We start from the raw sequence: 25,101 nt of genomic DNA, 5'->3' as shown, positions 1-25,101 counted from the left end.
CTAGTTATTTCCAAGTATTTTTTTATAAGAAACCACATAAACTTTTACAACTCTGAAGAATAAGAAATTTCTGGTCTGAATGCAGTCGTCGAGCGGTTTCTTCAACCTTGCCAAGAAAATGCTAAAAGCGAGTCTTTTATTCTGTTATTCAGTTATTCGACTCTTTGTTTATCGTGTCACGTTTGCCTTGTCAGCAGCTTTTAGTTGCAAACTAACTTTTTTTTGCTCCTGCAACTGTCAAAACATGACATTAAAAACTTGTTTTGTGGCCAATTCAGTTGTGCGATAAGTTTGCCACGCAAGTGTTCTATGATGACAGTCTGCCGGCAAGCACTAAAGGATTGTGAAACAAGTTCATTAAAATTAGGTAGAGCAAGGCAATTGTAGATAACTAAAATGTAGCCAAGTTACAAAGTGCAAATTGTCGTAAATTGAAACTGGGAAAACAGCTGCTTAAGCTTAAGCAGTTGCTCATGTTGGACAGGCTAGACTACCTATGCTTCCTTAACGATTTTGAAAAGTCTTTTACACGAAAGCTAAAAAACTGGAATATAATAAGCAGAGTCGATAGTCAGCGTAATTAAGTATCTGATTGATCTCAGACCGCAGTTTTAGCTGCATGAAATACGTTTATAGTCAACATCAAAAGTAAATTAGTTAACTTAAGCAGAAAAGAGCAGTAAATGGCTTAAATCAAACCCTGGCTAAGGGGCCAAATTAGCAAAAGCCCAACGTGTTTTTAAGCCAAACTATGGGCTGGTCATTGTTCATTTATCCACACTCTAATCCAATTTGTCACATTGTTTGTTCTCGCACTCATTCTCTCTATCTCCCTCTCTCTCTCTCTTTTGCAGGCATGGCCATTTGCGATCTGCTGACGGTTGTATTCCCCGCTCCTGGCCTCTGGTATATGTACACATTTGGCAATCATTACAAGCCCATGCATCCGGTCTCCATGTGTCTGGCCTACAGCATTTTCAATGAGGTAAACAAAAAAAAAATAACAAAAAAACAAAAAACAGAAAACAAAAAACCTCAACGACAACACGACACTGCACTACACGGAACGGGCACGCGGCTCAGCTTCGTGTTGTTTACTGTAGAACTAGAAAAGGTGAAGGAGGAGAAAGAAGAAGCAGCAGCATCTTTTAATTGCTTGGGCAAGTTCAAGAGGGTTACTTTTGGAGTAGAGAATGGGGTTTGTTTTGGCCTCCGCTCGTAGCCAGCTCTATGTGGGGCAAGGTGGCATGAGGGCTGACAGAAAAGTAGGGGGCCGGTGGGGCTAGCGGAGAGGGTCATATAGACGCTCATTGACCTAAATAAAATGCTTGACTGCAAGTTGGCGTTCTTTGTCTCTGCTGCTGCTGCTGCTGCTGCTGTTGCTGATGTATGACGCGTAAGCATTCTGTGTGCTGGAATACCGTTATTGTAGCTGCCACCCTTAGTTGTATCTGTATCGTTATCGTTATCGTTATCGTTATCGCATTTGCTGCTACGTTACGTTCGCACTTTGTTTATGTATTTTTGTGAGCTACTGTGTGTGTGTCTGTGTCATTTCTGTCAGCATAATGAAAGACCAAATGTTGATAGAGGCGCAAGTTTTTATACAAGCTGCCAACTGCCACAAACTAACTGAAGTGTCAAAAGCGAGTGGGCAGGCTACCAAACTAACCAAGCAACAAAACCGCCACCCACACAGCTAGCCACCCAACCAGCCACCTACCCAGCTAGCCACCCGCTCATTCAACGTATTCATTCATTCATTCTTTCATTCGTTCGTTTGCACTCGCTGTGCTCACACTTTCTTCGTTTTCTTTTTGCCCGCGAAGTTGTCGTTGTCGCACGTTTGCCTTGATTAATCAACATTTTCAATTTATGGCGCTCGTTTAGAGCAGCAGCAGCTGATGAAGGTGTGTCGCTGGCAACAAGGGGTTGGGGCTGCTGGCGGGTTGAGAGATGGTGAAAGATGGCGGCATAAAGCAAAACTGTTTACTCATTTCAATGGAGTAGTGTCGAGCTGATAAGATGTGTCCCATTGTTGTCGCCGTTGTTGTTGCTGCTACGTGCTGCGACTTGACTCCCAGGGGATTTGTACCAGCCGAATTCCATGCTGTGCCCCGCACTCTGACATGGGAATGAGCATGAGACGGCGGGCTTGGGGTTTCAGCTTGGTTTGACTTGAGTAGTTGGAGCAGTCGCTTGGAGTGGCCGTGTGTCTCCGGCTATGTCCCGGCTATCTGCGTATGACGGCCATAAAATTCAGCTCACATACACAGAGGCTGTAATAACCGCCAGGCGACCATTGCAACTAAAGTTGAAGACTTCGTTACATTTCCCTCGCAATTTATGTGACTCTCGAAAAGGCACGGTCGGCGCGTTTTAATGGCCATGTTAATGTGTCAGCCGAGTGCTGCTCCATCTCTTTAACAAGCAGCTTGCTCTTCCTCTCAAAAACAACAACAACATCTGACATTGTACTGGTTGGCAGCTGTAATTGCAGCTGCGCTTGTGTTTATCTCTCGCAGAGTTGTTGGATAAACTCACATAAATCGGATTAGGCTACAGTTTGCTGCACAAAATGCACTCGGTTATGCGTTGGTAGAGAGCACAACGTGTTGTACAACATGTAAGCTGGCAGCTTTTCGCTGCCAGCATTTTTTGACGAGAAACTGTGTTAGGATAATGCTGTCATGCTTTAAGATCATTTTCAAATGCTGGCAAACAGAACGTAGTGAAAATTCGTGTAATGCTGATGAACAGAAATGAGCTGACCAGGCAACAGTGATACTAGTTCCCATAGCTTTATTTTAGCAGCGTTTCGAGTCATTGATAGCAAGCAGTACCTGAAATGATTAATAAGATTGGTCATTTAATCAGTAATCATTTTATGTTTGTTGCCAGGATGATAGGGCTGCCATATGAAGCAGTCTCAGATAAATCAATTCGCGTTCAACATTTGGCACATATTGAGCCAACTTATCCATTGAACCATTAAAACCCAGAAGCAATACATGAACTTAAACCATTTTTGCTTTATTACAGTTTCTTTTTCCAGCTGCTACCTGTTTGGTCAGCCCATTTATGTATTTAGCTTAATTGCAGGCACTTCTTAAGCTCTGGTTCTGCTCTTTGTTTACAGATCATGCCCGCCATGTGTCACACCATCTCCGTCTGGCTGACTCTGGCCCTGGCCGTGCAAAGGTAAATATGTAATAAATACTTTTTCTTTGACTCTCATGTTTAAATATCACTCATCAACTGTCTACGGCCAGGCGTATGCGTACTCTTACTCGTACGGGCCAACTGACTTACTCTGGCTGACTGACTGTGAGAGCTCTTGACTTGTCAATGGGATAATAAATCAGCTGTGCTCAGTGGGTCACGTTGTCAGTCGTGTTGCCAATACACTCAGCGCTGTCTTTGCCATACAAATTATGCGCGAAACAGAAAAAAGCAACCAAAAAATAAGAGAATCCAGCCTCAGACGCTAGAGCTGTCTTTCGTCCAGTTAACGCGTCGTATGAGTAATGTGCGTGTTGTCTCTGCCCACAGCTATAAACATGGCATATACTTCTGCAAATCTGTGTATGTGTGTCTGTGTGTATGTCTGTCAATCAATCTTGTCGCCTGTTTTTGTTGCCTGTTTTATTGTCCGCTTAAATGATTAAAATGCAAAACAAAAAAATATTGTATTAAAAGCATAAAAAAATATTTTTTTTTAAATATATCTGCATTATGTATTTTTTGTAACATGTATATATTATATATATTTATAAAAAAATATTTTTTTATAAATATATATATATATATATATAAAGAAAATATTTTTTGATAACTAATTGAAAACATAAGAGTTTTTTTTTTTTGTATTTTATTCATTGAAATTTTTTTCCCATAATACTCATCTGGAATTTATAATAATAAACTGATATTTGTTAACTCTCTGCTCTTCAATTTAATTCGAATTTTATAGAAAATTTCAATTATCAATTCAACTTTTTTTGCAAGATTTTTTTAAACTTAGTTTCAAATCAATTTTCAACCAACGCAAAACTAAATGAAAATTGTGGAATATGTTTGTGACAACGGCTAATTGGCTTTACTTATAGTTCTATAAGCTGTCACATTGATAAACGTTTTTCCAGCTTCAGGCTAGCAACAGCAAAATGCGTTTATGGCAAAAAAAAAAAAACTTTGGGCTTTAAGGCTTTAAGGCTTTAGTTTCGCTATGCACATATATCACATCTGACTTTCTCATAATGAAATCAAGAATCAGTTTTCAGCTTTCAGTTTTCAATTTTTTTAAGCTCAAATTGTTTGGCTGCAAAGCCATAAATAAGCTCCGCCTGTGAGAGCGGGTCAGTCAATGCTGTAAATGTTTTATATGCACATTGTCTCTATGTATATTAAAAAGAAAAAACAAAATGAAAAACAATAAACTAATATGTATTAAATTGGCAACATAAATCGTGAGTGTGTCGTGAGTGTGTGCCCCGCCTCAACGCCCTTCGCTGCTCTGAAATGTATATAAAACTCGCATTCGCCTCTAAAAACTCTCGAGTGCGGCGCAAGGGCCACTTGAGAGCTGGCGCATTGTTCTATTAACTCATGTGTGGGATCATAAATTTTACAGCCTGTAAATAAATAACAAAAAAAACACAAAATTTTGGAGGCCTAAAAAACGGGCAGCACAAAAAAAAAACAGAGAAAAGAAAATGTTCTATAAAAATAGTCATAAATATTTGTGCCATTATGCGATGTGGACCGCTTCAAGTGGTCGCTGCCTGGTGGTGTGAGTGCGCCTGTGCCAGTGTGAGAGGGTGTACGTGTGTATGTGTGTGCAGCAAATAGCTAAATAATTTGCTATGTTAGCTGGGGACAGATTCAGCTGACATCCCTCAGCTCACATTTTGTAAAATGCGTTGAAAATTGCCCGAGGACAAATAGCGCGATAAAACAGTCAACGTTTATTGTTATTATTGCTGTTATTATTGTTGTTCTTGTTGTTGTTGTCGCCATGTCAGCTTTTGGTATTTCACTTGATTTTCGTGTGCAACTCAGAATCGTAGAACAAAATAGAACACTCTGACACGAAATGACAGAAATGTGTGTATTGAATAATAGCAAATTTAATGCTAGAGTTGCAGCAATATATAGCATGAATCATAGGTCAAATTTATGTGATTACTCTATTAGCTCAGCTTCAGCTCAGACATCAGTGCAATCCGCTTAATCAAATATTCTTGTAGCCTGTGTTGGCTCCAGGAACCGGCGCTTGGCTTAACCTGGAAATCTCCGTACTGCAATTGGCCAAATTGATGTAGATTTGTCAAGAGATTGCGGTCATTCGTTCCATTTACCTCAACGGCTCTGCCGATGCCAGAGCATATACAAAGACCTAAGATCCAAGAGATAGAAGAGCTCATATGATATGCAGATTCCTATGATGATTACACAGATTATGAATACTTCTTAATGAATATTTTCTTAAATGGTTTTCAGCAGCATATAGGGTATTTCATAGTCAGGCAATGCCAACTGGCTACACTCATAGATGTTGCTACATAAAAAGCTAAATATCTCAATAGAGTAAAAAATGTATGAACTGTTGAGCATCATTCATGACCGTATGAGAATCGAGGAATTCAATCGAATTTGTATAGAACGCGCACAGCTTTGAGTGCCTGGAAGTACTCTTTGAGCATTCGTAATCAAGCCGAATTAAATGTGGACAGGAAATCAGTTGAGTAATTACTTCGACTGATGCGAAAGGACAGTTTATATAAGTTGTGCGTGGCGCATTTTAAATACATTTGTGCTCATCCATCTTCAATGGAATATGCTAATTACTCATACTAATTATTTGGCTGGATGAATTGCGTTTATTCTGTTGATTTATTATTGCGCATCGCTGATGAATGCCTGGGCCACGGCATGCCCTGCCTTTTGTGCGGGAAGCCAAGCGAAGTGCCAGTGGATCAAAAACAAGCGCTTGGTGTCCGAGCGGCGGTGGGCGTGGCTAAATGCTGTTCATTCAATTATTAATATCAATTCCATTTAGGGCTAAACGCCTCGCAATCGTTGCGTCCTTTGTTTACGATTGCTTTCAACTTTAATGAAATCCCCGCTTGACAAAGGTTCAATGTAAGATTGATTGAAAACCATTTTGAAGTGGCAGCCAGAACGAGACAAGCACCGGCCAAGGCGAAGGCGAAGGCGAAGGACACTGCTTGGGCGTCAGCGTGGGCGTGCCCATAATTATGCGCATAAATTAGTCGAAAGGCAGAGCATTTAGACAGAGTCTAGCAAAAGCTGCGGCAGCTTAGCGCAGACATACTCAACAATAACTTAAGCTAGGGTATAAAGAGCGAGTAGAGGTGGCCCGCTAGAACGACCTTCAAGTACCAAAACTAAAAAGCTGCCCCAAAGTCGCGACCGAAAGTTTTCTTAATCTCAGCAACATGCGCGCCCAGTTTTGCCACGGCCAGAAGGAGGGCGCTGCCCCAAGCTGTCGCTAGTTGCGAGCGAGCACTTTGCGCAAATTACTCGAATTATTAAAATGATTAAAATTATGAAATTATAAAGCGCCAAGTTGATTAGGTTTGCTTTAGATCGGCTTTGATTGCGCGTGCGGTCGCACCTGCCAAAGCCAATTGGCTGTCAATTGATGGGCGTGGCTGGTGGCTGGTGGCAGGTGACAACATTGTCAACACGTTGCCATCATAAATCCGAGGCGAACCAAATTGGGTTAGTCCTTGGCCTGGCTGGGCCATAAAATTATATTAGGCAAATGCGCCAAGCCAGCGCTGGCGCTTTTATGCCTCAACTCGGATAACATTTCATGAATAAAATCCATTGCCAGACACTCTAATGGCCGTCAGATAAAGTCCAACTTGATGCATGCGCCACACACCATTTCACTTTCAAGATATATGTATATATATGTCGAGCGTAATATATCAAATTTTCATACGCAAATCTCATAACTGAAAATGTCTTTCGTGCTGAACAACAGCTATCGAAGCACTTCATAAGCAAACGTGATTTTAGTGTCTGTTAACGCAGCTAATTCAATGCAGCTTTATGGGCATATCGAGTGGAGTGGATCATTGGGATGAATTATGCATTTATGAATTCATCAAACATAGTTAAGTTAATTTATTAACTGATAAGTAAATTGTTTAAGCGTTAGCAAATCTTGCTGCGCAGACCTAAGCTCGAACGTTTCTTGCTTTGAGAATTGTCGTAAATTCCATTCTCTGGCTTCCACAAGATATGTGCTCTCTTGTGATATTGAAGCTCTTTAGTTTTGATTGAACTCACTTATTAATAATCAGCTGAAACAATTCACGACATTAAAGACGCTTTTCAATTTAATTAGAGTAAGGCTTAGTAAGTAGGAAGGGCTTAATTTATAAAAGGCTACTATATTATATAGCTCGATAGAGCTATGATATTATGCGCAAATATTAATTTGATTTCTCATATAATTAAGCCCTGCTGAAACAAGCCAGAAAGTTCAGTTCAGAGCGAACAGTTTATTTAAGATATCTGCAGGCTTAGTTGATAAGAAGAGTTTTATGTTCTTTTGCAGCCTTTCTTTATTTCTACCTACCTAAAGCCCGCCTTTCATCTACATGGCTATTAGAATATATTGTTCCATAATCCATTCTTAAAAAATCCCATTGAGAACCCACTCCTGGTCAGAGTATTCCATCTTCGGCATGCTAAAGCTTAGTCCTGCCACATCACATACCAACTGAAGTACAAAAACCTCATTTACGTTCAACACAAATCATCTAATTACAGGTACATCTACGTGTGCCATGCACCCATGGCACGCACCTGGTGCACGATGCCCCGCGTGAAGCGCTGCACCTTCTACATAGCGCTGCTGGCATTTTTGCACCAGCTGCCGCGCTTCTTCGACCGCACCTATATGCCCGTTCAGATCGAGTGGAACGGCAACGAGACCGAGGTGTGTCACCTGGAGACATCGCTGTGGGTGCACGAGTACATTGGCGTCGATCTCTACTATACGAGCTACTATCTGTTCCGGGTGATATTCGTCAATCTGCTGCCCTGCATCATTTTGGTGACACTCAACATTCTGTTGTTTGCGGCACTGAGGCAGGCGCAGGAGCGGCGCAAGCTGCTCTTCCGCGAGAACCGCAAGAAGGAGTGCAAGAAGCTGAGAGACTCCAACTGCACCACCCTGATGCTGATTGTGGTTGTATCGGTGTTTCTCATTGCCGAAATACCCATTGCCGTGGTCACCTCCATGCACATCGTCAGCTCGCTGATCATCGAGTTCTTGGACTATGGCATTGCCAACATTTTCATCATGCTGACCAACTTCTTTCTGGTGCTCAGCTATCCGATCAACTTTGGCATCTACTGCGGCATGTCGCGCCAGTTTCGCGAGACCTTCAAGGAGATCTTTATGGGCCGCATGGCTGGCAAGAAGGACAGCTCGTCCAAGTACTCGATCGTGAATGGACCACGCACCTGCACCAACACCAACGAGACTGTCCTCTAGTAATTGGTGATGTTGGTGCCGCGGCGTGGCAGCAGCGACCAGCATCGCAGCACCGCCGTCTGCACGTGCACCGCCGCTGCCGATAGCTCCGGCTTGAGCGCGTCGGAGGCAATTAGCAAGGCGCCGCAGCATCAGCATCAGCATCAACATCTACATCAGCATCATCATCATCATTTTCAGCAGCGTCGCACGAGCAACATGGAAATCATAGCCGAGGAGCGCAATGTCTAGGCTGAAACGAGCTACCGAAAAGGATTTATGATAAGAGGTAAGAGACAAAGAGAGGGAGAGAGAGAGAGAGAGAGAGAACAAAAGTGCGAATACTCTGGTTTCAAACCAACTAATTACAAGTAAAAGAGGAAAAAGTTCCATTGGTTACGACAAAACTTAGCCAACCAAACGTGGATGCCAGCAACAAATCTGTCTATGTGTAATCGAATATACTATTGGATAACCAACTATACTAAACTAAATACCAATACTAATACCACAAGCAACTTTGATCACAGTTTAATAAAAAGTTTACTATTCAAGCGAAACACGTACAGATCTTATAGACGTTCAATGTTTGTTCTCGTTCACATGAAAAAAAAAAACAAAAACAAAGTTAAATAATTATTGCCGTGTGTATTTATAAATGTGTATTACATATATATATATTTAAAAAAAAAACGATAATATAAAAACAAAATAAGAGGAAAAAAAAGTAAAGAAAACTAGAAAAGTTTACATTTCACTCTACTGAAAATAAAACATAAATCTCACAAATGAAATTAAAATGTCTACGAAATAAATATAAAAAAACTGATAAGCATACATATATATATACAAAGTAGCTATGTACTTACATACATATATATATATATATATTACATAGATATATATATATATATATATATATATATATAAATAGATTATCAGAAAATTTTGAAATTCTTGAAAAACAAAAACACAAATATTTAGATAAGTAAAGTTGAAATAAATACAAACATTAAATACAGGAATTAATCGACACAAAAGAATAAGAAGAACAAGAAGAAGAAAAACAAACTAATCTATGTTTACATAGTTCTAATGTATGTACATCAGATAAAGTTTATTTTTGTGCGGCATTTGTGAAAGTTGTCCGAACGAATCGAAAATCTAATTAAACTTTAAGCGACTAATCTGAACTAAGCTAAAAACCAACGAACGAAAATATTTAGAAGAAACTCATTTAAATTCGTAAACCTTTTGAGCCCCAAAGTTTATCGAATTTAAATGACAGTCAAATATTTTCAATAAACAAAATCAGTAAAACGAATTTCAAAAGTTGACAACAATAAGTTTCAGTCTCTGCTCTTTGCAGGACAAGAAAGAAGAATTGAAAAATATTATAAAATAAATATATAAATATAAATATATATATGTGTATTCATATAGATATATATATATATATTCATTGATATTTAATAGTCATAGTATTTTTTTTTGTCTAGGTACATACATATATATATATATATATATATATATACAAATACATATATACATACATATTTATATAAGTAATAAAGCGATTCAATGTTGATATGTCTGTGTACAAGTACTTATTTTAAACAACAACAACCACAACAAATTTCAAGTTTAAATGTTTTAAATGTATGTAAATTAGCGCCGTAAGAGAAAATATGAATAAATCCAACACAAACAAAAAAAATACAAAAAAAAACAAAACTTCAAGTTTTCTGTCTGAGTGGAAATAAATAAAAATCTGTGTAACTTTAAAATGTTTTGTGAATTATTGAATTATTATTCCAGCTATCTTTCCGCTGTGTCGCAATTCTTCAGTAAACATAGCCTGATACTGATATTATGCCTACTCAAACTTAGGTTTATAGCCTGCGCCACGAACTGACTCTATGCAGCTTTTATGCCAGAGGCAGCTGGGTGTTTTAGCGGTTTTATAGCTAAAGCTCATTAGGATTGGTAATTGGGTATTCAGGTGATGAGACAGGCAGCTGAGGGCGTGCTCGTCATCTTGAAGTACAGGTAAACTTGATTACAACGACGATGAGCTGCCTGTCTAGAAACTTGCATTTTTTTAAAGTTACACAAGCTTCAATTATAATAAAACATAAAAATATATTTTTAGTATCAACAAGACGAGGTTAAAAAAAATTCTTTGACATTAATGTTTAATTATAACTTTTGCCATTTGCCTTGCCTGCTGCGTACAGGATGTCAATCAACGGAAATCAATTTTCACAAATTAGTTCAGTGTGCACTTTTACAGTGCGGGATGCACATTATCGTTACAAGTAAACGTAAAACGTAATTTCAAGTTTTTAAATGTTGCTGTATCTATTACAAAATGTCAAGCTAAATCCAGTAAAAAGTTATAATTTACTTTACAAATTGGTTATCATAAAATACAGTTTTACTAATTTAAAGTTATGCAACTCGAAAAAAAATATTCTTTTGTATATTTTCAAATACATTGCGAAGCAAAAGCTTATCTCATCTATCGTTCACCTAACAATATGTTAACTGGGCTTTCTTTTAGCACAAATTCAAGAGTATAAAAGCTAGAAACATCAAATATAGAATGTGAATTCATTGTCTGTATAAGTGTCTGCTTGAAGAGCTGCGCTCTCTCACTCAGTCGAGCGCTTCTAGCTGCCAATCGTTCCGCTCGTTATTTTGCTTAGATATTTCTATAATATATATACGCTTAAGTAGAGTTCTCTAAAATCTTGCTAGTACAGCTGACAGGCCGACTGCTTGTGGCTGCGCTCACAGCCGAAGGCGCGTGCAAAGTGCTGCGAACTGGCAACAGCATCATTGACCCGCTGTCGACTGCTGCCATGCACGCTGGTATTCTCGAGCTGCTGATCGTCATGGCAGAAGAACTGCGCAAAGTTGATAAAGAAATGCTGTTGCACAGCTGGGCCACACCTCGCCTCTGTTGCAGCCGTGGGCGTCACATGCTTGAGCTGGCAATGAGCCGTAAAATAGCTATCGTAGGCCAGGGCGAGTCCGTTCACATCGGCAAACTTTTCATCGGCAATTTCGGCGTGGCGTCTCCTCAGGCAGCTCTTCTGATAGGCAAAGCGCGCACTGGCTGACAAGCGCTGCTTTTGCTGCTTAGTGGCCGGCTTGCCACGCCCATCGTAGATCACACCGCTAAGATCAAAGCCGTGAGAGAGCTCGTGCGCAAGCAGAAAGCCCAGGGCGCTATGCGTAAAGAGTTTCGGCTGATGGGGACTGTACAGGTTGGCCGTCAGCAGCGAATGCGGCAACACCACCAAGTTGCGTGAAAAGAGAAAAAAGCATGACGCATAGCTGCCAAAGCCATCCGACTGCACCAAGAACAGATCGTTGTCCGTTGACGCTTCTCCCTCGGCCCAGCGCTGCGTCTGCTGCAATATGGCCAGCAGATTGCCGTAGTAATCGTCGGCCTTCAGTTGAAGCAGAGCGTAATGTGTCGCCAGCTGCTGCTGCTGCTGCTCCAAGCTACCGCTGGGCAGCACGCCCACGCGCAGTCTCATGCGCTCCAGCTTCTGCAGCAGAAAGTTCTGTGTGGCGTTGCCGAATCGATTGCGATTGGCTTGCAGCTGCAGCTTGAACTGCTGACGCAGCTGCTCGAACAGTTGGTGCATTGTGTGATTCGTTAGCTGTCGCTGTGCCTGTGGCAACTGCTGCTGCAGCAGCCACACGGCCGCATGCGTCAGCAGCTGACGCGACTGTGCCGCGCACGCCTGCCGCCCGAACTGCGGCGTTGGCAGCAGCTTCAGCAGACGCAGCAGCCGCAGTTGCAGATAGTGGGCAAGCAGCGACGCCGGCTGCTTAGCCAGCAATGCGGACACGCAGCTCAGATAGCCCAGCCGACGAGTTGCACCGAATGCGCTTGAATTGGGCAGCGGCAGCAGCCAAAGCGTCACAGTCGACAGTTCCTCCTCGGTCTCCTCTTCATTCTGCTGCGCACAGCGGCACAGCTGCTGTTCGAGTCTATGCATGTGCTTCCACAGCTCGCGTTCGGCCACGCCCAGCGGCCGAAGATCGCGGTTGAGCTGCCTGAAGCTCGCGTGCGTCAGCATGTCTTCTAGCACATCATCGGCTGCATCGGTCAGATAATCGTTTGGATTGGGCCAAGGCAACATCAGCTGCAGCAGCCGCTGCTCCACATCGCTGAGCGTCTCCGTCGACGACGCCTCGTCCTCTTCGCTCTCGTACTGCAGCAGCTCGGCAAGACCGTAGGCTTTCAACAGTCGTATCAGCGCACTCCAATTGTTGTCGTTCGGCTGCGAATTACTCTTGCTCCACTCGCGCAGCCAGCGCACGAACTGTGCCGCGTCGTAGCGCTTGTCGAGGCTGCGGCAGGCAAGATAATTATCGCGCAGCAGCTGCACAAAGCGCGGCTCGTCCACCTTAGGCTGCTGCTCTAGCAGCGCAGCCAAGCTCTCATGATACTCATAGTCGAGCTGCTCCAGCTGGCTGGAGTAAACGTCATTGGCATGCGCCTGCGTCCAGCCGCCACAGGCGTGCTCATAGAAATCCACGCAAGCATCGGCGCTCGCGTTCATGTGCAGCTGGAAGTAGCTGGGCAGCGGGATTGCTGGGCTGGGATTGCTAGCGAGGATTGGCGGCCACAGGCAGAGGCAGAGGCACTGGCACAGCTGTAGCCACAGCTGCAGCTTGCACATTTCACGTACGTCGAACATGGAATTCGCGTGAGAACTGCGCAAAATCGTTTGGCGATCAGAGCGCTGATAGCGAGCCAAGCGCTTCGCAGCTCAGCTCGCTGACACAGATGGCCCGCCAGATAACTCGCCCAGACGTTTGCCCCGATGACGTCATCGACCCAATTCAGCGAGCGTCGTTTGTTGAGGTGTTACATTACGTTACTTAACTTACGCTATAGAGAAGAGATAGTCTGCACTTGCCTTGTGTTAAGCATGAGCGAGAAGATCGACTTGGGATGCAAGTACTAAAAGAAACCTTTCAAAATCGACTCTATATGGGAACTATACTGCCTATAATATGGTGACTATGCTGCCTATAAGAGATGACTAGCTTGATTTTATTATTGTTATATTATTTAGCTGTAAAGTGTGCAGACTTGTGCCTGTTGGGAAGCAGATATTTCCATATACACAGCTGTAAAGCTTTATGAAGCTTCAAGTCTGAAAATAGTTTAGGAAAAGCAAATGAAAACAATTTTTAGCCAGCTATGCTCAAGTTTAGTGCTTAAAAGAACTCAGGCTTAGTTCTCAGCTGAACGTTATTGCCCCATCTAAAGGCTTATTTGTTTGTAGCAGTTAATCACCTGGCTCATCAAATGCTTCAAGTAAATTGCTGAGCTCAAAGTGCAAAATGCCGTTTACCAAAAGTGTCTTTTAGTTGATGAAAAGTCTATTTAAAATTCGAGCTCGAAATTTTTATTTGCCAACATAATAATTGTAGATGAAAACATGGCCAAAGAGATGTGCAGGATGGAGCTTAAGGCTGCTAACCATATCTTTGCAGTAAATGCAATTTACGTTTAATTGAAAAGCGCCTCAGCTGTAATAAATATTCTTGAAAGAGAGTTTTTCTCACAGCAGTAACTAAAATGTAATCAAAAAACATGAATTACTGCAATTTGAGTCCAAAATATGTGAATTCTGTTTCAGTTTCGGCTAAGGTCTTGACAGCTCTCAAAAAAACCTTCCTAAGCATATAATGGTACTCTTCTTTACTAAATCCTGTTGGCTTGTATAAATGAAAGTTTCGATTTGAATCAATTTTAAGCTGTTTGCAGACCCTTTGCCCAAATAGCCAAAGTTTGTTTGTTTTGTTTGTTGCAGACAGTAAATGGCCAAAAGGAAACTAGAAATTTGTTAAAGCTAGTCTAAGCACCTGATGAAGAATATTATAAACAAACTGTGCATATATATATATTTATATATACATTTATATATATATATATATGTTTTGAGGATAAGCCAGTTGAAACTATTAGAGAAACTTTTGTTTTCTGCCCAATAACAATAGCCGAGACAACATTAAGCCCTTCATTTGATGAGGGATAATAGAGCCGAATTCTTTCGCATTCATTCAGCATTATCTTCAATTTGCATGATAGAGTGAAAGTTCTAAAGCACAATAGCTTCTTGCTTTATCAAATTGATGGCGACTTCACCTCATTTGCATACGATGCTGGCTTAACTATTTTATGGCTGCCACGCCCATGCGGTGGCTAGGCCCTGTTGCCAGCGGTTATACAAAATGCATGGGACACACAGTGCAGCTGTGAAATATGCAACGAGCAGGGCGGAGCATGCGTTAAGAAAATGGGGAGCGATAAAACAAAATTGCAAGCACACATGGCAAGAGAGAGAGAGAGAGCGGGAGGGAAAGGGAAAGGGAGAGGGAGACTGAGGAGGATGTGAGGAAAATGCTATGAAAATGAGGAAAAGACTGTGTCGTTTCTTCATTCAAATTTAATGCACTTTTCGCTAAGTTGGATGGCTATGTGGTTAAGTGGTTGGGCGGTTGGGCGGTGCGGCAGCTGCCGGCTGCACTTGAAAGTTCTCATCAAAGTCATGAGATTTCGTTGGCTTTTAGCCTTTGGCATATTTGTGTGGGCGTGCCTGTGTGCATGTGTGTGTGTGTGCAAGTGGCAGCGCGTAGCCAGAAAATGTCCTTAGCATCTGCTGGAAAAAGCAGCAAAATGCAGTTGCCACACTTTGGCGGCAGTTGCGCTCCCGCAAAGACACGCACACATACGCAAGCACACACACATACGCACACACCCACACGCACACAGCCCCACACACACACATACGCACGCACACACTCAACTGCCACTCAACTTAGGCTGGCAGCTGTGCAAGTGGCATGCGGCCTGAGCTGGCCCTGTGGCAAGGCTAACCGCAGTCGGGCTTTCGTTAGACGTGAGCTATTTATAATGGCTGCAGTTTTGTGCGCGTAAGCCTTTCCGTGAAATAAAAAATAAATAAATATATATTATGTAAGAAGAAGCTGGAGCAGCGGCCCGGCCAGAACAACGCCAGCTGATAAGTTTTAAGCCTTTGCACGCAGCCGGCCCCAAAAAGTAGGCAACAAATATGCTGCACATGCCTCATTTATTTCACTCCAAATTGATTGAGGCACACACGAAGTGCGTGAGCGGCAAAGTTTCATATTAAAGTCAACAACAACAACATTGATACGGGCGGCAGCAGATAATCAATCAGGAGCTGCTTATTGGCTTTTCAAAATGCGTCTAACAAAATAAATAAAAGTCAAAGCGACAATGTGGCATGTTATGCTGCCACAGCCGTTGCCAAAAGAGGAAAAAAGGCAAAGGTACACCCAAACGCACGTCCTCCGTGCTAGCCCGCCCAGCCCCAGCGCCAACTCTAGCCACAGGCGAAAGGCCGAACCCTACAGATAACTCGTGTCCAAGGCTAGAGAACCCACAGAGCGGCTTGTTTGCCGACACCTAATGCCAATTTAATGCTGTGTGTGCCTTTGTGTGGCCATCTCTGCATGTGTGTGTGTGCCCGAGTGTGTGTCCAACTAAGCCTGTAGCAATGTCCTGGCATCGATAAACGTACATAATCAAAGGCAATTAGGCTTTTGAGTATTGTTTTTGCACTCCGACCTTAGAGGCAACGGTAACTAATTAATTTTGAATTGAATTTATGCGCCTGACTAACACACACACACACACATACACTCATACACAGCTGGAGTAATATAAGCTGCCAGCTTTTCATTAAGCAACGCACAGCCCTGAGCATTGTTTATTTGGTATTCAGATTTGCTTACTCCACTCGACTGTAGGCGAGATTTCACAACAAGTTGAAATTCTTGTGAGCTTCTACTTAGACTAGGGCATCTGAACATCATACAAGGCTTTCATATACAAATTCCACTCTTATTCAATGGCATATATCAATAATATATATGTAAAACATATCCCTATTCCAGCTTAATATGAAAACAAATTTAGTCAACAATTCCAGCGAAGCCACGTCGTTAGCTACAATTCCTGCATCATTCAAATATTACACGCATGTGAGCCCAAATTCCACTGTTGACTCACTCGCCCATGCTCGAATAAGTTAATCGGCTGCTAATTTGATTTTCTGTGTCTTCTACAATACTCGCTTTACATTTTACAAGTCTGCGTCTGGTTGTTGGCCCAAGCTCCACAAGAATGCCACAGCCAAAGCGTTCGATGCTCAGTATTTTAAAAACTGCGTGTTCAAGCGTGAATACTTGACTGAAATAAGAGTTGCAGGTATACAAGATGCATTGCCTTTAACGTTATCTTACAAAACTAGATCCAAGCAATGCATGTAAGAATGTCAAATGAGCCTCAACAAGTGACAAGTGCAAACGTGACAAGTTTGAGCCTGAATATAGATCTAAAATTATTATATTAGGTAGATAAGACTAGGATCTGAAGTAATTAAAATAGTTAAAGTCATTTGTCTGATATGCTCAGCTTACATAAGTATTATTAAAAGCAGTTTGTGACTTCCGTTTAGAAGAGTTGACTAAGTTGAGCGACAATTTGAGGACTCTCCGATGCCAATTGAAGCACTTCAAAAATTCTGCTCAACAAATTCGCTTAGTTAAATTGAAAAATAATAGAATTCTGTACTAAGGCATATACTTGATATATTAAAACATAATGGAAGGGCGTACTCTAAACTAAATAAATGTTTGTTTCAGCTAACCAATGTCTGTACATTTTACTTAACTCACTAAGTAGCCAAACTTATTTAGATACATAGAAACGTATTTAATTTAAAACGGATTTTCTGTTGAGCTGCTACAACTTTTCAAGCTTTAAAATAATATTAAACACATTCAGTTGATCAGCACAGTATATAAAAAGCTCAAATCGTAAATTTATCAGATGTACAGCTTCCTGCTCTCATAACTCTCAACTCACTAACTTCAATAGCTGCTGAAATATGAAAGTCGCAAATAGTTTCACTCTGCTTGGAACATCCATTAATAAAAAAAACCAAAATTGCCCCTAAATTTTTACGAGTTTCAAACACACAAGCTGAAAAACACGAACGAATTCCTAAATTAAAGCCAATTAACGTATGAAATTTAGTTAAAGCTGTCGCTTTGTTTAGTTCATATCTCTGATGCTGAAGCATAATGAAAGCTTCAAGTGTCTTTCATTTGTGTTAATAGGTTTTATATCTGCGCTACGGGCTATTAGCGCAAATTACAAAAATTACAAAACGAGCGAACGTTAACATCATCTAAATAAAAAACGGATGCCAAAAAGACGCCAAATGGCAAAAATTCCCTTGCAATTAAACATAAAGCCCAAAGACCCAAAAACGCTCAGACAAACCGCAGACAAATGGCAACGCACAACAGCAGCAACAAATACACACATAAAGTATATATATTATATATATATTTTAGATATACAAAATGGCAGCATGCATTTAAATTAAAACGTAGCCGGGAGTCGGGCGAACGCTTTGTCTGACCCTTTGTCTTTGGTCCGCTGTGCCCGACCCTGGTCCAGCTGCCCCTAATTGCAAAAGCCCCAAAACCCAACACGAACAACAACCGCCATGGCAAACATAAAGAAGTACACACACACACACACACAAATACACACACACACACACACACACATACACACACACATACACACACAGAGCGAGAACTATCAATTCTGAAATGCGGTTATGCTTTGAATGACCTTTTGGCACATAATTAGCTGTGGATGATGGAAGCGATTTGAACCTAGAACTCACTTAAAGTCTCGCTATGAGCTCCTGCTGCAGTTCAACCAGAAGCCACCAATTCGAGTCCAAGCGGCTACCGACAACCGACAATATGTGGCCAAAGGGTCAGCAGCACATTTTGCGGCTTTCCCACTGTGTCTCTGACACTCAAAGAGCCATCGATAGCTGCCGCAACGACATGTCCTGGCAGTGGAACGGGCGAGAGGACTTCAAAGAGTTCCATAAGCAAATTTTGTTAGTGCTCATCTCATTTGGTCATAGCCAGAAGTTTATTTCATTCAAATTAAGTGTGGTTAGTTACATAGTGAAATGGCCCAGAGTATATGGCTACGTCTGTGTGCCAGTCTATATAAATTATGCAATTAGTGTGTTGCGAGGAATGAAGATGAATTCACTTGGATTGAGAGCGAGCTATTTAAAATGTCAACCAAAGTCGATAAGTCTAACATAATTTCTTACAGCTAGCCTTATAGCCTATGCCCTATGCCCAATGTTGTTCCCTCGGCTCGTTTATGGTGCCACGCGACAGCTTTTTGCGTCGCATTGCTGAAGCTTGAACTATTGCCATATCCACAGATGCCTCAGAACTTGCTATCATGCCAAGCGGCTATAAGAGATAGCTCTCAATCAGATTGTTCTTAATTAGCTATCTTGAATCGATTAAAGTTTTAGTATCTTCATGAAATGCTGTTCTGTTCAAAGAGTTGCAGACAGAAGTAGGCTCATTAAAATGCCTATCAATTCCTAAGTGGAATCAACACTCTAGAATGGTCCGTTTATCTGCACATTCGTCTATAACTTAAAATATTACAAGCAGTTTCACCTAAAGAATAAGCATATCAAGTTAATTAATATTTGTCAATAGCTTTTCCATTCCCACAAAACGTTCTATGAAACTTCAGCTGCTTGAGTTGATCAGATCACAGCAAACCCAGTCAAAGCTATATTTATCAAATATGACAAGCGCACATCGTTAGGTAAACATAAATACTCCATTGACCCGTGCTATAGGGTATCAACCCTTCTCACACTCGAAACCAAACCAATCTAATTACATTTTTTGTGTGCTTTTGCTTTGAAGCCATTTATCCCTTTCATCAAATTCTTATACAAATTTAAATATGATTCCCTTTCCTCTCCCGGCATATTAACGGGTCTGTCGCCACTTGGCGGTCAGACTATGTATTCATTATACTTGTTACTTGAGCACTTACCATGTCAAGTGGTTGATAAGTGGGTCAGATCGTTTGATTACAATCATTTATAACCGACGCTTGGCAGGCATGACAATACCAAATAGTGTTAAACGATGACCAGCACAATTGTGCTTGGCTAATGCACTTGGCCAAAAACAACGGAGCCCTTGGCAAGCGATGAAGGCGCAAATATTTCATAAGCTTTTGCTTATGCTTTTCTCTATAATTTTCCTATACAAACTTCTCAATTGACATATTTTTGTGGTTGCCTTTGGGAAGTCATATATAAAGTTGTTGCTCTGTAAATAAAATGAATCCTTAATCAAGTCAGTTGCAGGCTCAAGCAAACATTTAAATATAGCTGTATATACATATATATATCTAGATATATATATATATATGTATCCCATTGTCATATTTAAATTTGAAGCTCTATATGCGCATTCGTTTAGCTGGCAACTGGGTCGACATAAATATTAAATGTGGCGAAGGCGCAGGTGTGAGCGGCCATTACCATTTCAGTCACACGCAACAAGGTCTCTGCGTCGCATTTGTCACACGAGCTGTTGTACAATCAAAAGGTGCTTCTAATTTATGAATCAACATAATTAGCTTTAATAATATGTTGCCGGACAGAGTAAATTAGCAGCGCATATGTCTGGCCGCGTGTGTGCGTGGACTGAAATATGGGCGTGTGCTGGTTGCTGGCTCCGAAATTTATTATTCATATTCATTAAAAGCGCAAGGGGCTAAGATTCGAATCGATAAGCAAAGTCGTGATTGATGGCACGTCGTGATCGATTGTTAACGGTAACCGTGACTGTGAAACGCCTCCGATGGGAACAAAAGCACTTCCGTAGTAACGAATAGATAAAATTTATTAATAGCCAAAAATCTAATAAGACGGCAGAAGTCTTTTAATTAAAGCGAAAATCAATTTGCCTATTTTTACAACAAAAATCAAATAACGAAAAATGAATTTGTCAAGGAGCTCAGGCAGCTCGATAGCTCGGTGGCGCGGCAGCTCGAAAAAGTTGTTGACATCCTTCATTATGCCAACGGGAGATACTAAACAGATAATAATTGTTCGAGGCTTCGAGTGTTGCAAGTAATTTGCAAGAAAACAACTTGCCCCCGTTGCTCGTTGCCCTGGCTACGTGGCGTATGTGTAATTTGTAATGTGTAATGTGTAATGCGCAATGTGTAATGTAATAAAGTTTTGCAGCCACGTAATGAAAACTAAAACCCCGAAACTCGAGCTAAGAACCAAGGCAATGCCAGCACACCAAATATATATACTCGTTTATATATATTCATATACACATCCTTGAGTATGTGCTCCCTCGCCTACTCCCGCTACCACTCTCAGCTTGACCGCCCATGCTATTTTTATTTAGGGCAAAAGCATGCATGCAATTTGCGTCAATTTGCTCAGATACTTGAGGTAATATCAGCTATCAATTAATTAGTGCTTCATTAAAAGTTAGTCAGCCTCTGGCTCACTAGTGTCGAGTGCTTTGCTGCGTCGCCTGGGACAACCCTGTCGATGTTCAGCGTTTATCGATAGCAGATCGATTGGCAGGCCAGCCCCTACTTATCGCTTATCGATTGCCAGCAGTCGCCTATCGATGTGCTGCTATCAGCAGTGTCTAGTGTCGAGCACAGAAGACAAAAGCCGCAGCTGTAGCCGACCTATGCTCAGGCCATAACCCCGTGCCTTGTGCGTGTCACATTCATGAGAGGCGACTGCGGTTGCTGCGGCCGGACAACAAATCCCTTTACCAGCCTGCCAGCCCAGCACCACTGTACAGTGGACACACGGACTAGCTGTTAACGAACGGGTCGGTCTTTGGGTCTTGCATCTAATTTTCATATGTGTTGCTCAGTGTGCGGCCCACGGCGCTTATGTCAAATGCCACAGCTGCCATATGAGTGGGTGTGTGGGCTTAAGGGTGTGTGTGTGTGTGTGTCTGTATCGCTATGCTCAGTAGCCATCATTTAATTTCACGCTTGCAACCACGTTGAAGCCCCTCCACGTTGGCCATGTCTGCAGCGTGTTGACACTTGCAGGCGCACGGCGCACGGCACACAGCAAATATTTTGCAGCACTATAATTCTGTTAAAGTCCAGTTAGTTGCTAATGTTTTGTAATTTAATTATAGCCCTAGCTACAGTCCACACTCAGAGCAAACAAAATTTGCATTTGCACTTTAAATGCCCATACAGAATCGGAGCGGACGAGTGCACGAACGAGCCGAGGGGGCGGCTGTGCGAAACAGGTTTGACCATGCTAATAGACTGTGGGAGCAGCAGCAGCTGCTCATGTTGTCATATGGCTAGCAATACCCTGTAAAAAAGGGAGCACGTTTAGCGTATGAGCCGTGTGCATCAAGCTGTTTCAATAATGCTTTCAAATTCCTTTTGATATATTCCGTCTCAAGTTCTTGCTGGCTGGACTTGAATAGATTATTTTAGCCAAAGGCTTGACCAGTTTACAGGGTATGCAGCGACTCGCTTAGCCTTACTCAACTCTTACCCTTTTATTGTTATTATGCCACTGTTGCTTCTGGTCAAGCTTTGCAAGTGCAGCAGGTGAGCATCGAAAGCAAATTCACCCGCAACCACAAGTCCGACCAGTGCCCCGTTCCAATTCCGCTAACCACAACGCAGTGCCGCATGCGCCACACACAAAGAAAATATTATTAGCTGCGTGGCTCTGCTCCCCTCGCGAGCAGTTCTTAGAAAGGTTAAAGCACTGCAACCACAATTTGCAGCCGCCGCTGCCACAAAGCACAAATCTAGAAAGTTGACCTTTTGAGCTTAAAGAGATACAATTTTCAGAACATTTTCAACATGTATATTAATATCTAGAACATTTTCGTAGTCAGGCGAGCCTAAGTTTGTTTAAAATGCAGTTGATCCGACCACGCATTACACTGAAATTAATTGTAGTTAGTTGTGCCTAGTCTAACTATATCGACTTCCGTCGCAAGATCTATGGATTAGAAGGCTGGGTAAGAAAACTAAATAAACAGCTGTTGAACTTGATACTCTTTGATCCAATTTAACTGCTTGCAGCTTGGCTTTGACTTCTTTATTGGCAGACTTGCTCAAAGGGCGCTCGGTAGAGGCGTCCTTTCCTGGTATATTTGTTACTCAGTTGACATCTCCTTTGAGCTGCTGGCAATGTTGATGACAATTTGCCATTCGAATGCTCGCGCTTGAAACTCTTGCGGAATCGAAATGCGTCCAGGGACTGGCAACAGCAACAGCAACAGCCGCTGTGATTGCAACTATGCTCCGCTGCCACTCAGAGGATTATTTGTGTATTTATTTATATGAACTGATGGCAACTGAGGCTGAGAAACAGTCAAAGGGATGTATTTTATGCCAATTGCAAGGCATACTTAAAGACTTAAGGGAAAATCATTCAATTAGCAATTTATTTCTGGAAATCTTTCACTTCTCCAACAGAGAATGAGAGAGAGCGAGAGAGAGAGAGAGGAACCACTTATTTTTTTAAATTACTTATTCCGGGAATCATATTGAAATGGAATTGGCTTGACTTGCGTTATATGGGCAAATCGCATTTTGAATAGTAAACAAGCTGAGCATTTTTTAGTTTTGCATGTTCAAGCCAAGGAATATTTGTCAAACGGAAAGGCACAGCGGAAAGGCGACGAACTGCTGACAAATATGAGATAACAACTGTCTAGGTGAAGTCCGTTTCTGCCTAAGCCTCTGCACATAATTATACAAAATGAGAAAAAAAAAAAACGTTTCCCGACGGAAATTGAGGCAAGCGTCAAAGGCCAAACGATGCGACCCTTGAAAAATAGCAAAGACACCAGCGGGTGCTTATAGACGCGCAGATACCCTGTCAATATTTGGTGCCCTTACAAAAGTTCTGTAAGAAGTAAGAGCTGACAAGCGAGCAGATACCCTTTGAAAATTACATGACATATCTTATGAGATTATCTATTTAAATAGTAAAGTACAAGTGGGCTGGAATTGTATTACAGGGTATTTGTAGAGCTTTTCACACACAGAGTACGCAGCGGATATAACTAGACTAACTCATCGAATCAGATGCGTTTGCAGTCTGCTACAGACAATTGCAAAACTTTATAGAAACGCACCTCCTCGACCCCATGTTTATGGCTTGGGTTGGGGTTGGGGTTGGGGTTGGGGTTGGAGGTTGGGCTTAAAATAGTGCTTCTGCCGGATAGTGTTTGCAATTTAATTTCCTAGAAGCGCTACGACTGCACAATGGCCAAAAACTAGATTGGCGGAAATGAAATTATAAGAGACGCTGGTTGCTGCGTTGATGGTTTGGCGGTTGGTGTTTATTTTGGTGATGCTGCAGAGAGAATCAGCATCAGCTCGTAATGAGCTGGAATGAAAAGTTGGCAAGTTTATGTGACCCGACTGAGCAACTTGCTGACAAATTGTTGGAAAAATTTAATTAGTTGCAAATGAGTTGTGAACACGCGGCAGCTGCCAAGAAGAACTTTGCTGCCAACAGCAGCAGCAGCAGCAGCAGCATCATTAGGCTAATTAAACGGGCATTACCCAACACTGGGCGCCATTGTCTGACACGGAATCGAAGACGAACACGTAATAGAAATGTGAACGCGAAACCGAACCCCAAAATAGTAAATGGAAATTAACAGGAAATGAAGACGGAAATGGGAACGAGAAGTGAGTTGAATGTGAAAGCAATTAAGTAATTAAGTTCATAGGAATGCAATTTACTCCCAGGTAACAGCACAGAGCTGCAGGCCATTTGCATACACTTATACCTGAGTCGTGTAGTTAACTTTCAGTTAACAGTTGACAGCTGGATCAGTTACATTGCCTAGTCCAACACCGTTACACCAAGTTGACTTTAGTTAAGCTCAAACATTGTGAACTTAATCTATTTGTAAACATTCGCCAAACATAAAAAATTTTATTGCAAATGTCCAGGTGAAAATGTTAATTCCAGTCAGCAGAGTTTCGGTTTAACGTTTGAGTTAAAACTGACAGCGAGCTATCACATGTAAATCATATTGGAGCTGTAAAAAAGGTTCAGTCTATACCCTACTTGAACAAATTAATTCAAATATTGACAGATTTCTAGCTTAGGTTAACAACAGAAGTCGAAAATATGTGGACTTTGAGCAAACGTAAATTGCATGAATTATTATATATATAACATATATATATATATATATGTTAAGTAATATATATATTTCAATTAACTGCGCAGGGCAACAGCCTGTCGCCTAGCTTGAGACAGGGAAAAATTAATTTTAGCGCTGCCCATCAAAGTGTCAAAAAATTTCAACATTAATGCACTTTGATAGTTTTTCAATTTGACTTCGTTAATTGGATTTTCAAAAGGCTACGCAGCGCAAAATAAACAACAACAAAAACAATAAAAAAGAGCAAAATTAAAAAGAAAAATATCTAAAATAAAAAAAAAGAAATGGCTAAAAAACCAAACTCATTTTCATATGCAAAGAGACAGCTTAACTAAGTGTGTGTGTGTGTGTATGTGTTTGAGTGGGTGTGTGTGTGCGTGTATCTGCATAAATTTGAAAGTTTTACACATTTCTTTATTTATTTA

The 25,101-nt window shown here is 41.4% G+C and overlaps 2 protein-coding genes across 3 annotated transcripts in view; one reads left to right on the top strand and one right to left on the bottom strand.

Moving 5' to 3' along the window:
* Positions 1-8,556, top strand: part of LOC111597439 (sex peptide receptor) — a 54,504-nt gene extending 45,948 nt beyond the window's left edge. For both annotated transcript variants that reach the window (XM_030223524.1, XM_030223523.1), the window contains 3 exons: positions 855-985; positions 3,140-3,201; positions 7,810-8,556. In XM_030223524.1, the coding sequence (XP_030079384.1) occupies positions 855-985; positions 3,140-3,201; positions 7,810-8,539 (923 nt within the window). In that variant the 3' untranslated portion in view covers positions 8,540-8,556. The remainder of the gene's footprint in view (positions 1-854; positions 986-3,139; positions 3,202-7,809) is intronic.
* A 2,458-nt stretch (positions 8,557-11,014) lies between these two features.
* On the bottom strand, positions 11,015-13,250 carry LOC111602811 (neprilysin). Its single transcript, XM_023320109.2, has one exon. It carries the CDS (start codon positions 13,237-13,239, stop codon positions 11,275-11,277), a length of 1,965 nt encoding a protein of 654 aa, XP_023175877.2. The 5' UTR covers positions 13,240-13,250; the 3' UTR covers positions 11,015-11,274.
* Positions 13,251-25,101: the final 11,851 nt, after the last annotated feature.

Source organism: Drosophila hydei, unplaced genomic scaffold (assembly GCF_003285905.1).
Source record: "Drosophila hydei strain 15085-1641.00,03,60 unplaced genomic scaffold, DhydRS2 tig00000232-arrow-arrow-pilon, whole genome shotgun sequence".
In the NCBI taxonomy this organism is placed as follows: Eukaryota; Metazoa; Arthropoda; class Insecta; order Diptera; family Drosophilidae; genus Drosophila; species Drosophila hydei.
The sequence above is the reverse complement of the archived record's forward strand: the minus strand, read 5'-3'. Positions and strand labels throughout refer to the sequence as shown.